Below are 15,567 nucleotides of genomic sequence, written 5' to 3'. Positions count from 1 at the left end.
GTATGTATGTATGTATGTATGTATGTATGTATGTATGTATGTATGTATGTATGTATGTATGTATGTGTGTGTGTGTGTGTGTGTGTGTGTGTGTGTGTGTGTGTGTGTGTGTGTGTGTGTGTGTGTGTGTGTGTGTGTGTGTGTGTGTGTGTGTGTGTGTGTGTGTGTGTGTGTGTGTGTGTGTGTGTGTGTGTGTGTGTGTGTGTGTGTGTGTGTGTGTGTGTGTGTGTGTGTGTGTGTGTGTGTGTGTGTGTGTGTGTGTGTGTGTGTGTGTGTGTGTGTGTGTGTGTGTGTGTGTGTGTGTGTGTGTGTGTGTGTGTGTGTGTGTGTGTGTGTGTGTGTGTGTGTGTGTGTGTGTGTGTGTGTGTGTGTGTGTGTGTGTGTGTGTGTGTGTGTGTGTGTGTGTGTGTGTGTGTGTGTGTGTGTGTGTGTGTGTGTGTGTGTGTGTGTGTGTGTGTGTGTGTGTGTGTGTGTGTGTGTGTGTGTGTGTGTGTGTGTGTGTGTGTGTGTGTGTGTGTGTGTGTGTGTGTGTGTGTGTGTGTGTGTGTGTGTGTGTGTGTGTGTGTATATTTTTATATATATATATATATATATATATATATATATATATATATATATATATATATATATATATATATATATATATATATATATATATATATATATATATATATATATATATATATATATATATAACAATTTATACTTTTTAACCCACCAAAAGCTTTTGTTTTGGTTCCCATTCCATTGACCAAGGCAGTACCAAAGTCCAAACTATCAAATTTAGCTAAAAACTATCAAATTCATCTAAAAGCCCCCTGTCACGTGGTTCGTCCTCGTGACGGGGGGTTTTAAGGCCTATTTCATGAGGAAATGAATAAAAATGTAGGATACTAGAAAGCGAAAAATTGAACGGGACTACTGTAAGCCTTTAAGCATCATTCCACAGTGGGTAAATTAGGGTTCATATTTACACCCAAACACAATGCATGGCTTGCACGCCTCTTTGCAAAAAGTGGTTGTGCATAATCCTTCAAAACCACAATCGAAAAATAAATCCCAAGTAAAGCGTCATACTTGTTACAACTCTTGTATTAGATCTCATTTGGCTATTGTGGTGTACCTAATAAAGTGTCCGGTAAGCATATTAGTTTTCTGAGGATTTGACTGTCATGTCAGAAAGATAATTCTTCCTGTCACTATCTGTGGCCATTATTCATTCAAAGCAACGGAAGAATGTGCTTAGCAAGGAAAAGGCTGCGGTTTTGCGAGGCAAATTGACCCTTCTCAATAAAGTGGCAGCTTTGTGTCTCATCAGCGCTTTTTTTTGCTTCTGATGGTGCACAAAATGTGTCTTGACCCGGCGAGGCTGCCGAGGCACTTGTTAAATCTTTAATGTGCAGTAATGTGTCTGACGAGTCCAATCAGAAGCAGAAATGAAATGAGTTAAAAAGTGCTTGTTCATTTGGGGATGTTTCAATGTCTTTTTAATGTGTGGTTAATTCATCATCTTTGTTCATTTCAGTGTCTACATCCAGATTCCTTTACACGAGATGTCTGAATGGCAGAAAATTGGCACAAACCCAAGCCAGAAAGAAACAAAACGAGAAGTCAGCCATTTTGCTTTGAAGAAGACATTTCAATTGTAGGTGTCCTTCACAGAAATACGACAGGCAATTCTCAATCCTTCATCGATTTTTCCGTACCGCTTATCCTCACAAGGCTCACCGAGTTGGGGGTGCTGAAGATAATTCAATATTCGAATGTATGTCATTGTGTTTGGATGCTTAGCAATCAAGTTACATTTTGTCTTTAAAAAACACATTTCATTTTATACCCTATTAGTGAATAGATAATAACAGTAACCAGTAAAAGCTGTGTGTTTACAGTACAGGTTTTCAGCAATTTGGTGCTGATTCACCATGTGCGGTCGATTGGTCGCCGGTCTTTTGGTCGCGGTCTTTTGGTCGCGGTCTTTTGGTCGGCCGGACCGCGACAACGGACGACTAAAAGACCGGCGACCAAAAGACCGACGACCAAAAGACCGGCGATAAAACAATACGGTCTATGCATCAATAAAAGCCAACAATGGCCATGAGCAGTTTCACTGAGCCGACGTGTGAGTGTATAAGAGTTTGTATGTACATGCGTTGTCCCCTTAGGAAAGTACGTCAGTCAGGGTCTTAACAAGTTCTCCAACAAAAAACAATAAAAGTCCGGGAAATTTAGAGCTTTTCTTTAGCCTACTAATTACTAGGGAATTAAATACGACTAAATAGTAATTCGCAGTTTGTATTTAAGGAATTTGAGCAGCGATTTAAATGGTAATTATCAATAACCTTCCGGGCGACCAAAAGACCGGCGACCAAAAGATCGGCGACCAAAACACCGGCGACCCATCGACCGTGTACCCTGATTCACACTGGGATTATTGGAGCCTTTGGTGAAGGTAGTCCACATCCTTCCGAGAACACATTGCTGCTTTATCCGTTTCAAAAAGCTTGAGTCAGACTATTTTTGTTTATCGGCAAAAGAGACGCGCGCCATTCGTTCCGCTTGTGTTTGTTAAATGCCTCGCTTTTAACCTTAAACCCTGCCTGTCAATACGCATTTGTATTTTCTGCCATGTTTTGGGCTCAGCACAGCCCACTCTCATCAATTTGGACTGGAGAACATTTTAGCCTTTTGACCTACTCGTGCTTCTTCACTCATACTTTTAACACTTATTTTCATTTCCTCCAGCAACATGGCATGTGATTGACTTATAAAAGCATCCAGACGCCGCTCGCCCACATCTCCTGACCAGAGCGATACAATCTGCAAGATGTTACACAAGGGAGCGAAGGAGTGACCCGTGGCGGCGTGTGTGAGATCATGCTTTCAATAGCGCCGTTCATTAGTGTGCCTAGTGTTTAATTTGCAGGTTCAGGGCTGTTAATGTTGTCATGTGCCCCCTTTCTGCGACATTAAGCAAAAGTGTTCAATTGCAGGAGCGGTCAGGCCATGCAGGGGACAGAGTGCTGCTGGGCACCTACAACTGTGTGAGTGTTATTTAACAAGCACATATTCTACAGGTCATTACACTTGTGCACTCTTTTATTGAGCTGTGCGGCCGTTGAAAAAGGTAAAGGGCGGGCAAGGACAAATGAGTTGGATTTATAATTTTTCCGTGGGCTCGTATTATTTCCACACAAAATACCGGGTTTGTAGGTATCTCACTCTGCCTCTTATTATATTTATTTATTTATATTTTGGCCAGTAGGTAAACTTGCGCATTATGAGAAAAAAAATTAGACACCACGTATGCCATTCACAAATCCACACATTTCATTGTAAAAGAAAAATGCAAAAACATGATTTAATTCCACAATGAGGCAGTTCAATACTGTGATAAATTTCTAAGGGCCTAAAAAAGGAATGCAGCATCTCTCAATCTTCTGAACTTTCATCTGTGCTCTCCTCTCCAGCTGCTCTGCTGTGTTTCCTGCTTTTCTTTGAGGAGTTGGAGTGTTTGTTCGAGTCATCATTTTTCCTTTTACGTCCCCGTCGGTCCTCGTTTTTCCTGTCTTTTTTCTTACTTTTATGGTGACTTTTGGCCTTATTGCTTTCATGGTTACTGTTCACTTTCTTCCGTTTTGCTTCCTGCTCTTCATCTTTTTTCTTCCTTTTCTTCTTTTTGGATCGTTTCGACTTGGATGCTTTCCTTCTTTGGTGCTCCTTCTTTGAAGCACTGCTTTTTTCACTGAAAATAGATGACAAAGACAGCATTGTTAGAGAAATAAGAAATTAGGTACACCAGCACAATATTACATCTGAAAATATTTTCCTCAGTAGCGTAATCTCAAGTCTTAAAAACAATCTTGAATGCACAGAGGAGGGTTTGATGGGATTTAAACATGGCATGAATTACACAATATCCATTAATTTCAGTATAGCACAATTTACCTGTCGCTTTCAAATTCCTCAGGGTACAGCTCCTTGAAGCCACTGTGTCCCCATCTGCACATAACATTCTCACTGAGTATCACGTATGAAAGTACAGCTCAAATACAGCCAACATTAAAATGCAGGTAAGTGTTTATCAATAATGAGACATGAGTTTTATTCCTTGAAGGTATGTTTAATAATAATGTGCCTCAGTGTTAGAATATGTACTCTAAATACAAGAAATAAATGCACGTACACAATGATTGCATTCAAATGCATTGCAAATTAAAGTCTTACACAAATTGATAAATATTTTTTTTAAAGTTTCTATAGATTAAATGTAAAAGGATTTGATTTAGGATTAGACAAATGAACTGTACATCTACTATATGGCATTTGTGTAACCCTAATCCATATAGAGCAGTCAAAACTGTCACACACAAAAACAAAACACCAGCATCTTTACCGTGTGATATATAAATGACATGACAGAAGGCCGCTTACCTGTCTGGATCGTTGTCCTCAAACTCGTACAGTTTTCTCGTCCAGTATCGAGCCTCTCGGTCGTCGTGCTCCGAAGACATTCGAGGTTCATAGGACAATCGATCGCAGTGCATTTGACCCCTGGAATCACGCAAAAAAAGGGAATAGGTAGTTATGGCAACCTGGCATTTCATGATAAAACTCCTCTTATACCTGATTGTCCCGGTAGCGCTGACGTGACTGTGGTTGGACTTTTGAACTTCCCAGCCTCGTAACTTCCACATCTCAGTCTCCTCTTGGATCTGCAGGAAGGCAAGAGGTAGAAAGACAATTGATGACTAGTACAATTTATTTGTCCTTACATTAGGTAGTGAAAGTACAACATTTAGTGAAAAGAGAAATAATGTTGATTTTTAAACATGGGAAATTCATGGTTTTTAAAAAAAACTGAAGTGACAGTTTGTGAAATATAAAAGCAAGGTGGAGTCCTCTCCATTTACAACTCCAAATTGGAAGGGAAGGGCTGAGATTCGAACCCAGAACCTTGGAACTTGTACATACTCGACCCGTTTGTTTTCATTTTCAGCAATAACAACTGTTTACAGTCATCTGCACTGATAACCATGTGTCGGAGAGGTAGTTCTGACAAGAGGAGATTCTTCACAATGCTCCTATTTGTAATAAGGCAAGGTCTCGTGATAAAACCAAATCGGCATAGTTTCACCCGGGGAAAAAAAACAAAACATCGCAGTTTATCGTTTTTGTGTCCTACCTTGTTGTGGGCATCAGTGTGGCGGATCACGTTCCGCAGCAAAGTTTTTCCGATCGTCTGCCTCGACATAATGATCACCTGTAGAAAATATAAAATCAAACCGTCCGATTTAAAGCAAATATATGACTGTAAAGACTAGTAAAATGTCAATTATACTGGTAAGCTTTTTACCTAGCTCAGCCTGTTAACTAAACACCAGAAACATCAGAAATGTGTTTTCACGCTCGATCTGTGACACGATCACAGAACCATAAATGGTTCTTTTTTTGTTAGGCATGAACCGTCATTTCATGTAAAATAGGGTAAAGAAAAGGCTTTTTGTTAGATTTACATGGCTCGCGGTTTAGCGGTATTTCCGACTTCGTCCTGAATGTTTTCTTCTGATGGTAAAAGCGCGTTTCTCATTGGCAGATGAAGCTGTCGATCATAGTTTGAGCGTCTAGTCGTGAAGGATGGTAACCGCCCAGTTTCAGCGCTGCTGGAATTTAAAGTGAACGCATCTATTTATGGTGTAGTAGTAGTATTTATAAAAATATAATAGCTTGGGCACAAAATATATTCCAACTACTGCATATATGATTCAATGTCACCGAAATATAAAAAAACCGTTAAATAAAAATAACAAAGTTGAAGAAAAGGATCTGGACATAAATTCTGCTCAAAATAATGCCTTTTTCTTGATTATCTGTCACATTTGACCTTTTTGCACCATCTCTCAATTGTCAACCTACATTTTGCTCTGTTTCATAAAATATCATAATTATAGAAAGTCCCAGCAGATGGAGGAAGACTGTTAGTGTCTACCTCCATCTGTTCAACATCTGTGTGCTTTTGTGCTATTATTTTTCTTTTAATACCTTCTTTCAATTCAGTTTTAAATAATACCAGAAATTTCCACCCTGCTTAGTGAGTAAATTTGAATATTAAAGAATCACATTATACTTCAAATTGTAAACTAATTTTGTGATTAAGATGAAAAAGCTAAGATGTCCAAGTATGGTCCCTAAGTGAGCAAACCTGACTGCCTTTCGACAGGCTCCAATTTATTTGTAGCCGTTGTTATAATTAGCTTAATCACTTTCTAATAAACAGGTCATTAACTCATTCACTGCCATTTTAACTAGACAGACAGAATGAATGATCATGTTTCACCATTTGTAAGAACATTTGATCACTGCCGACCCACTCAGCTCAAATAATTTGGACGCCTAACGACATCAATTGACTAATCTATGAAATGACATAACACACAGTGGAAGGTTATTGATATGTTTCCTTTGAGTACAACTTTCTGAAATTTGTAGCCCTGAAAAGTTTGAGAACCTGATCTAAAACCAGCCATATAATAGTAGGTTTCCATAAGGAAAAGCTGTGTTTTCCCCAGTACACTATACTTAGGCTGCATAAATATACCCTTAACCCATCCAAACATAGCATTCAGTCCACATGAAGTTTTCCAAATGTTTCCCCCGCATATATTTCCATGCATCTTTTCTCCACGGGATTGCAATTTCCCTACTCCTCTGTTATGAAAGTTGAGAAGCAAAAGCAAGAAGAGGAGGAACGAAGACGAGAAGGGGGAGGGGGTAAGCACACCCAGACGGAAAAAGAACATAAAAATGTCTGGTCCCTGCAATGAAAAAATAGACGGAATGACATGCTACCAAAAGAGATCCAAGGGAGGACTAGAGGGAATGCATTCAAATGTGGAGCTGCATCAATAGTTGGAGACACGAATGCATTGTGTGCGATTGCAATGAGAGGACAGGCTGAGAACAGCGGCTGGTGCTGCTGAGCACCATTCTCTCTCTCCTACTCTCTGTGATCCCCCCTACAGCTTGGCACCATCCAGCCAGGCGAGGACGGAAGGAGGCTTGCCAGAGCTTTTTGATTTAGGATTTGTATGGATATGAGAGGATTTGGACCTCGCCGCCACCGCTGCTACCTCTGTTCTTTTTTACAACCCGTGTGAAAACGCATAGATTCGTCTAGTTTGCCTCCCTCCCCTCCCTCCATGGCTGTTACGGTCCTGACTGAGAAGCAGGGCATCGCCCGGACGTGGGGCTCCGGCTGACTGCAGTGTGAACTTCAGCCATGGGGGCAAAACAAATGAAATGGTAAGCCTGATTCTGTTTTTGATTGCCACCGAATTGGGTGCTTTTATGTTAGCATCAGGGCAGGAATCGACAGAAGGTGGCCACACATCCACTTTGACGACAAGTCACATCAGCTATGTCGTGTAACAAGGCGATGGTGACTGGTTAAGCAGGCTACCTATTGTCTGTTTGTTTACAGTGCACGATAGATGTGGGTGTGTCTCAGTGGGGCCGGATGCTATTGCCTAGCAACCGCCCTCTCCTTTCCCTCACTTGCTGCTTTCATTTTCATTGCAAGATCACGTGTCTAAAGGTGGAAAGATTGTTTGGGCTTCCAAATTGATAGTTTAGTATGAAATGCACTACTTTATAGTACATGTTTGAAGATAATGGCTGAGAACAAGGCTAAAAATATATCATCCTGATTTACCATATACTCTTCCATAGGTATTTTTCTTCATTTCTATGCTCCTGGCTATTATAGTTGGACAACAAAATTAGATAATAAAGTAAGAATTTAAATCAATTTTATATTATATATTATATTTTTAATTAAATTTTATTTGGCTTTACATGTGCTCTAAGAGTATATCTATATGAATAAGTACTACTAGCGTAAAGCATTTACTAATTCAAAATAAACAGACACATTGGAGTAGTGATCGACCAATTTTCCAGGGTTCAAGTTGAACCAGAATGTCATTCATGTTATTTTATCATTATTCTTCATTATATTCATCTTTAATCGCTGCCAGAACTCCCAGTAAAATGAATTGGACATCTAGTACCATCAATGGCAACAATTTTTCTTTCCTAAATGAATGCCTTACAAAGGGTTCCATGTCTATTTACCCAAGTGTAGGATATTCAAGTAAATGCCCCCATGATTTCATGCTAAAATAACAAATTAGAGCAATCACACTTTTTACCCTTTCACATGGCCCGATGCTGATCTTCTGCCAATTATATGTATAAATCCTAATCTGAAATTGAAGGTGCCTATTTTTCCCCGAGTCACTTTGCAACTCGTCTGGCAGGAACTATAGCCCGCGGAAACACAGTTTAGGTGGTGATTGAAGGTATCTTGATGGTGTCATCATATCATCAACTCAAACGGAGATTAGGACGGGACTGTTTGCTCTCATTCCCTCTGGACAAACACTCAGGCATAATCACTATAGCCTCTGATAAGACACTCACTTGATCGCTTTTTCTTTGGGAAGGGGTGACCTACTACCTCTCTGTAGAAGAAAAAAATGTACTTGTTAGTTGGAGGGAGTAAAAATAGAAACATAGCCTTCTAATCGCTCACATTTTACTCCAAATAAGATTGCTTAGCTTTATAAGCCCTTTTATTTATTCATATTCAGTATCCTTATTTAAAATATAATGCATTGACTTGAATGGGTTTTCCTTTGATTTGCTGCATCAGCTTTTCTTGCTGTAAATTGCCTGAAGGGAAAGCTGCATGATATTTGTCAAGCCCATGAAAATGCATGTAAAACCCAATGTTCACTTTTGAGAGGGTATAATGCGATTATTTAAGCCACACCCTAAAAAAAACGAGAAGCAAATCTCTTCAGCTACCAATCTAAATCACACGTTTTTTTACGCACTGATGCAATGCCTGTGGATGTTCTGTGGTTTTATGCAACACTACACTTAAGCCCACAATTTCTGCTCAGCCCGAGGAGCAGAAGAGTTGAGATTTCTTTTTATTTTAACCCTCCCCCCTTTATACAGTGTTTTCCCCACATATGCAGGACGTAAAAGGAATCCCCAATGTCATTATAAAACCACAGTTCATACTTTGTACTATCTAATGTTGTCAAAACAGAGCAAAGCAAACATGACCGACAGCTTTCCTCACTTGTACTTTCTCAGCCTACTTATCCAGACAGATGCAACATGTAGAGGACATGCACTAAGACCACTATCTGCTGCGAACCTCAAGGACCGCTGTAACTCTCAGGCTAGCAAAATATGTGAAGAATTTCCTGCGTCATACATGCATGAAGCCCCCCCCCCCAAGTTATCATGTTGCAGCCTGTGTCAGTCTATTCTCTAAGCTGGAAGTCCATAATTTGTTCCATGGAATTGGTTAACTTCTCATTTCTCATGAAGTGAAACAGCTTTCTCCAAAGCTTTGTATGGCAAATGCATAATATATCATTTCTATGTTCATCCTAATAGCAAAGCTGTCTGATGGTGTTGTTGTTCACTTGCCTGACTTCAGTGCGGTCAAACTTGGGCTCGAATGCCGCTAAAACATTCGTATGTGGTTTTTGGCCCTTCCGTTTTATTTAAAATTGGAAAGATTTGCAATCATCTATCCATATGGATTTAATTCATATCTGTACCCCTCCCAAAGCAAGAGCCGTTAAATAATACTATCATTATTTTATGCTCATGGCACTATTTATTGGCGCTCAGCTGGCAGGAGGTGCAAACAATCACAGTGCTGTCTGTGCTTGCCATCTGTTTCAGTCTCAGCTCAGCAAGCCCTGTGCACTCCCCGAAGGAGGAATATGTTGTCACCCATTCCATCGATACACACGGAGAGGAAACCATCCGCGATCAGCCTGAAGAGCGGCAAGGAGGATTGAGCCATGGCAAATTGGAGCCAATGGACAAGAAGCACCTCAGAGGTTGGTGGGCCCCGTGGCACTCGTATCGTAATGCAAGACACCCAGTTTCCGTCTTAACTGGTAATAACCACAACGAAAAATAGTGAACATTTTGGTGGCTTTTTGAATAGTTGAAAGGATTGCTCAAGCGGCGAGGCAATCCGGAGTTTGTTTTCCAGATAAAGTCGATGACAGTACTCTTTCTTCCTCACATACTGTAAACAATACAATCCTAACGCTGTGGTATTGGTTTGGTATCAGTCGATCCAACAAAGCCGTGTGGGACTGCAGGGATGTGGGATTAAGTCTGTAATGGATCGGATGCCAAAAATTGATATTGGAACAACACTTCTTCCCACAACTGACAAGATACGCCTTCTGATTTACAATTGCATCACACTCCTCATTTCAGAGGAGGTGTCTCTCTGTGGGCTGTGCCCCTCCCTTGGGCATGATGTGCCAGAGGAAGAAAAGTCCTGGGAGGAACAGCTGGATGCCCACCAAGAGCAGCTGGAGAAGGAGATGCATGAGGCTAGAAGGATGGTGTTCCGCCTTCAGGTACATCAGGATCACTTTCGCTAAGAGGGGCCATTTAACTTTTTATGTAGGCCTCTAGCAGCTGTGCTGAGTTTATTTGATGTGATGCAACCATTAAATAAATGTTTTTGCTTTACAGTTACGCATGTGAACAGGGGTAATGTGCACAGTAGATAGAATAAGGGCTTGCGTGACTTTTCTCCGGGTACTCCGGTTTCCTCCCACATTCTGAAAAATGCATGTTCGACTGGTTGAACACTCTAAATTCAAAATAAGTATGAGGGTCCGCATGTAGGGTTATCAGTCTCCTTGTACCCTGCGATTGGCTGACCACCAATTTAGGGTGTCCTCCGCCTGGTGCCCGAAGTCAGCTGGGATAGGCTACAGCACTCCCGCGACCCTTGTGAGGATAAGCGGTTGGGAAAAAAAATAATGAATATGTATTAGTCTGCAACTGTAGTATGTAATTTAACCTCCCCTCAACATAACACGTCTTTTTGGTTGTTCCTCTCAAAATGAACACTTGACCCATGAATATGTGTTTGTCTTCAGGCTTTGCTCGTCAATGGCTCCCTCCCAGAGGACGACCAGGTTGGATCCGCGAACTTCGGGGACAACCGGGCTAACGGCGAGCAACAGCTGGTACTGTATCCCTTCCCGCATGTCTCCGCTTACCAATGAAAATGCGACAGCAGCCGCGACTGCAACACACTAGCAGCTTTGTGTGGACACTCAGCCCTTCTGTTGTGTTAATGTTCTTCCACCGCCACTCTTGTTTGGAGAGCGCAAATTAATCTCACTGATCTTGCTCGCCTCCCCATTGTCAGACTCACCCTATTGGAGCTTTGACATTGGCTAATTAGGATGCTCCGACTGTGTCCCTCTGAAGGTTCTCACACAGAGCCGCCTGGACCAAAGCATGGAGAAGACCCTTGATCTTAAGGTACGCAAAGTGAATTGAATGTACTTTTTGCCTACCCTACTTTTTTTCCCCCCAAAAGGTCTCACTTCCTTTTTCTAACTTCTAGCGGGAGCTTCTTAGGCATAAACAAGAGGTTCGACACGTTCAGGCCATCAAGGTAAAAAATATATATAATTGTTTTGAATGTTGATTCGAGTTAAGCAATTATTTTTTTTATATAAATGGATTAAAGGAACTGGATTAAAAGCCCTACATATTCATTTTTTTATAGATTATTTGAGGTTTTTTTCTTAGTAAGAGAAAATCATTGATTTAATAATTGGTTTTCATTTCAAAAGGAAACCATGTTCCATATTAAAGTGGAAAACAGAAAATATTTTTATATATTTTTAGATTTTGCAAGATGATTTTTGACCTAAAAACACAGAAAAAAATGGGTTAAGAAAATTGAAATTATTGATTTAAAAGGGAGAAAATCGGGAAATATAATATACATATATATTTATCATTTTAATTTGATCCTAAAACAGAGAGTCGGCACTCACGATTTACTTTCCCGGGCCACACAAAATGATGCAGCGGGCTAGATTTGGCCCCCGGGCCGCCACTTTGACACCTGTGCCTTATAGCAACAAACTTGATGTTTGCCACCTGATAAATGTTTCTAAAAATCAAATTATTGAATGAATTATTGTTACCATCATGTTCTTTGCATTTTTAAAATCAACCCACTGGGCATGGCGCACAGAAAAACATTAATATATTGTCAACACAATATATTGTAGAACAAGGACATCAATCTGCCCACACACTCAGGGAACATTGACAAGCAATAAAATGTTGGTCATAAGTAACACATAGATTTCCTTTTTAAAGTGGCTATACGATATGGTGTGTTAAATTTGAAGTATCTATATGCTGATCTCCCTGCTTTTGACCCTCTGGCTCATTAGGATGCATTGCAGCAGCGGCTGTCAGTGCAGGAGGATGCCGTTCTGCAGCTAAAGCAGGAGCTCCTGAGAAGCAACATGGCCAAAGATCAGCTAGAAGGAGAAAATGTAAGACCTGCGGTGGGCTTTAGAATGGTTTGACCTGATCGAACCACATTAAGGATTGACATACTTAATGTACTTTGCAGGCGGTGCTCAAAGACAAGCTGAGCGAACGCAACAAATTACTTGGTGAATATGAGGTATGGTGTCCTGACAATGACCCGCTAAGGCAATCTCAAGGTGTATTTTGCATATGCATTTTCTTTCTGCTGTTGCCATAGCAGCAACCTGGGAGGAAGGACAGAATGCTGCAGCAGCAAAAGCATGACGAGCCTCAGCACAAAGCACAAGATGTGAGCCACAATTGGGTAAATGATTGAAAATGGCACATTTGAAGGACATTTTGTTTAAATGTTGTATTTTGAGTGCCAATGCTGTCTTCTTTGTGGTAGGCATTCAGGAGTGAAGGTGTTTACAGCAGTTCTCCTCCAGCATTTCAGCACAGTGCGCCCGTGAGTAGATATGCACCCCCCAACCAAACCAATGGCTGCTTAAAAATAAATGAGTCATCATTAGATGTCACAGGGTGAAGAACTACAACTGGTGAGGGAGGCCCTGCGTAGTTTGAGAGACAACTTTTCCGGCCACGACCCCCAACATCACACTTTGGACACGCTGGAGCAGGGCGTGTCAAGCCTCATGGACCGTCTGCACTCCTCAGATACTCACCGACGGCAGATTAGAACGGTATGCTTGTAACTAGGACGGTCACCATTACAAAAATCGCATTTTTATTAAGTCACCATGGAAATGTAGCACAAAAATGAAACTCCTTGATTTTATCGCACGTTAGCTATATTTCCTCTGCAGCCACACAGGTAAAAAATGCTCTCTACTGATAAGATGCAGTGAAAAGTAGGATGAATACCAGTAGAGGTTTTAAATTTGGACACAGAAAGCGTATTTAGCCTGACTTCCAGAGGATTTTATCGGTAGAAAGCATTTCTTAAGACGGGAAGGAAAAGGAAAAATTGTTCTGTTCAGGAAATGAGGCCTTGATTTAGCCCTATAATGTATTACATTATTTGTGTGTTTGTTGCATTCATGTAAACTTGTTTATAATGTAGATTTTTTCATTGGATATTCTTTCAGGAGGAGTTTAAATCACCCAGTCGGAGAGCCAACTCTTCTGACCGAGACTCATGGCCACCGAGCTCAAGTAAGACGTATAAAAACGAGTCATCCGTCGTCTTTAATCGCTCTGTTGTGAAAGAACTATTGGCTGTCAGACGTCCTAAAAGCCATTTCTTCTTGTTCTTTTTTTGTGTTACTTGCAGAAATTGCACATTCTCACAGTAGCCCAGGTTTAGATGGTGCCGTGTCCACGAAAGTGCTCTACTTTACCGATCGCTCCCTCACACCTTTCCTTGTCAACATACCCAAAAGGTGAGCCTATTTTAGGTCACATCATTAGAATGTTTTTGATCAAACTAGAAAATGAAATATTGTGAGAAATTTAGAAGTGATGCTTTTCTCTTTTGGTTGCGATGAATGGTGGGCATCACATATAATGCTAATATATTACATGGTGGTCGCCTAAAGCCGTGACCAGATGTTTGGTCGCCGGACGTTTGGTCGCCGGACGTTTGGTCGCCAGACGTTTGGTCGCCAGACGTTTGGTCGCCGGACGTTTGGTCGAGAGATGGTTTCAACAGTAAACTCTCTGTCATGTTGCCAAACGTCTGGGCGACCAAACGTTCGGGCGACCAAACGTCCGGGCGACCAAACGTCCGGGCGACCAAACGTCCGGGCGACCAAACGTCCGGGCGACCAAACGTCCGGGCGACCAAACGTCCGGGCGACCAAACGTCCGGGCGACCAAACGTCCGAGTACCGCCTAAAGCTATTTTTACTTTCTGGATCAATGAAAAGATGTTTATTGTCTTTTGGCATCTCCTCCCAGGTTGGGTGAGGTGACGCTACGAGACTTCAAGACAGCCGTGGACCGACAAGGTAGCTTCAGATACCACTTCAAAGCTCTCGACCCAGAATTTGGCACTGTGAAAGAGGAGGTAGGAGGAAAATTCTAATGCCTAATAGAGCATGACGTGCTAATAATAGCATGGCCAGCTTTATTCCAGTTGAAGTTGATAAGACTTTGGTTTCTTAAATTAGACAAGTGTATTCAGCAAGTTATTCACTCTGTCTAGCTTTTGTCAAAATCGTCTCTGGTACGTTATACTTTATTCCATATTTAATTTAAAATTTAAAGGGACGCTATTTTGACAATATTGAAAAACAGTTCTATTTTAAATGCATTATTGTAAATCAATAAATCAAAAGCCTTTATTGTGTATGATGACAATAAAGGCTTTTGATTGATTGATTTACAATAATTTCAAAAGCATACAAAAAAATCTACTTTTACATTTATTTTATGAAGGTATTCCAAGATGGAGCAGTCGTGCCTGGCTGGGAAGGGAAGATTGTAGCTTGGGTGGAGGAGGACCATGGGGAGAGGAGATAGAAGCTAAAAAAAAACTTGTGTTCACTGGAACAGAACTTGATTGAAAACACTCGGGACCATTGGACTGAAACAAAGTTTGGGAAGAATACTTGCCTAGTACAGCTCGTCAGAGACTTTTTTCGCCAATAAACAGGGACATGAAATCTGTTCATTTGGTAACAACATTCCCTATTTAATCAAATTAAAATAACTGTAGTATTGGTAATGGATGTTCACTGCCACTTTCCTCATATTCAAGATTGCCAAATAGTGGATGTTTCCCACTCTTCTCTTTCAAACAAGAGTTTTAATAAACATTAATTATCGTATGCATCATTTTGCTGTCAATTATTTTCAAGATGGACGGTAATGGCGGGGTGCGGCGGCAGCAGCCCCGAGCCATTACACCTACGCTCCATTAACAAACGATGCTTTCTAATTGCTTAATAGAGAGGCAGCTTTGTGCCGGTGACTCAGCCCACGCAGCATGGCCACGGTAACATCTGAGGTTTTGGAATAATGTTTGTTAATGTTAACATTTTTATGTTTTTGGTGGAATTTTGTTTAACAGATTCTATATTACATGAGGGATACATTTTAGGTGAGTACAACCGTGGACAAATGTTTTGGGACTTTTCACCATTCAGTTAAACAAGAAAGAGATTCAAAATGTGGGTGAAACAACAGCCACTTATCAAAAGGACA

The 15,567-nt window shown here is 40.8% G+C and overlaps 2 protein-coding genes across 7 annotated transcripts; one reads left to right on the top strand and one right to left on the bottom strand.

Annotated features, from left to right (window-relative positions):
* Positions 1–3,078: 3,078 nt before the first annotated feature.
* nkapd1 (NKAP domain containing 1) lies at positions 3,079–5,879 on the bottom strand. 3 transcript variants are annotated; one of them, XM_077610993.1, is made up of 6 exons: positions 5,354–5,852; positions 5,183–5,260; positions 4,624–4,712; positions 4,432–4,551; positions 3,946–3,999; positions 3,079–3,742 (listed from the first exon to the last, which is right to left on the bottom strand). In XM_077610993.1, the coding sequence occupies exons 2-6, from the start codon at positions 5,249–5,251 to the stop codon at positions 3,430–3,432; spliced, it is 645 nt and encodes a 214-aa protein (XP_077467119.1). In that variant the 5' UTR covers positions 5,252–5,260; positions 5,354–5,852; the 3' UTR covers positions 3,079–3,429. The 3 variants fall into 3 exon arrangements, with proteins under 3 accessions (XP_077467119.1, XP_077467118.1, XP_077467117.1); XM_077610992.1 differs by having other exon boundaries at positions 4,432–4,712; positions 5,514–5,879; XM_077610991.1 differs by having other exon boundaries at positions 4,432–4,712; positions 5,354–5,876.
* An 871-nt stretch (positions 5,880–6,750) lies between these two features.
* dixdc1a (DIX domain containing 1a) lies at positions 6,751–15,191 on the top strand. 4 transcript variants are annotated; one of them, XM_077610986.1, is made up of 16 exons: positions 6,751–6,768; positions 7,020–7,299; positions 9,766–9,926; positions 10,318–10,463; positions 10,995–11,084; positions 11,332–11,385; positions 11,471–11,521; positions 12,318–12,422; positions 12,503–12,556; positions 12,638–12,724; positions 12,809–12,868; positions 12,933–13,103; positions 13,509–13,575; positions 13,694–13,802; positions 14,320–14,428; positions 14,800–15,191. In XM_077610986.1, exons 2-16 carry the CDS (start codon positions 7,277–7,279, stop codon positions 14,881–14,883), a joined length of 1,371 nt encoding a protein of 456 aa, XP_077467112.1. In that variant the 5' UTR covers positions 6,751–6,768; positions 7,020–7,276; the 3' UTR covers positions 14,884–15,191. The 4 variants fall into 4 exon arrangements, with proteins under 4 accessions (XP_077467112.1, XP_077467113.1, XP_077467115.1 ...); XM_077610987.1 differs by lacking the exon at positions 6,751–6,768 and having other exon boundaries at positions 6,777–7,299; positions 12,641–12,724; XM_077610989.1 differs by lacking the exon at positions 6,751–6,768 and having other exon boundaries at positions 6,777–7,299; positions 12,942–13,103.
* Positions 15,192–15,567: the final 376 nt, after the last annotated feature.

Source organism: Stigmatopora argus, chromosome 10 (genome assembly GCF_051989625.1).
Source record: "Stigmatopora argus isolate UIUO_Sarg chromosome 10, RoL_Sarg_1.0, whole genome shotgun sequence".
Lineage (NCBI taxonomy): Eukaryota > Metazoa > Chordata > Actinopteri > Syngnathiformes > Syngnathidae > Stigmatopora > Stigmatopora argus.
Note: the sequence above shows the minus strand (reverse complement) of the source record. Positions and strands in the feature narration are given on the sequence as shown.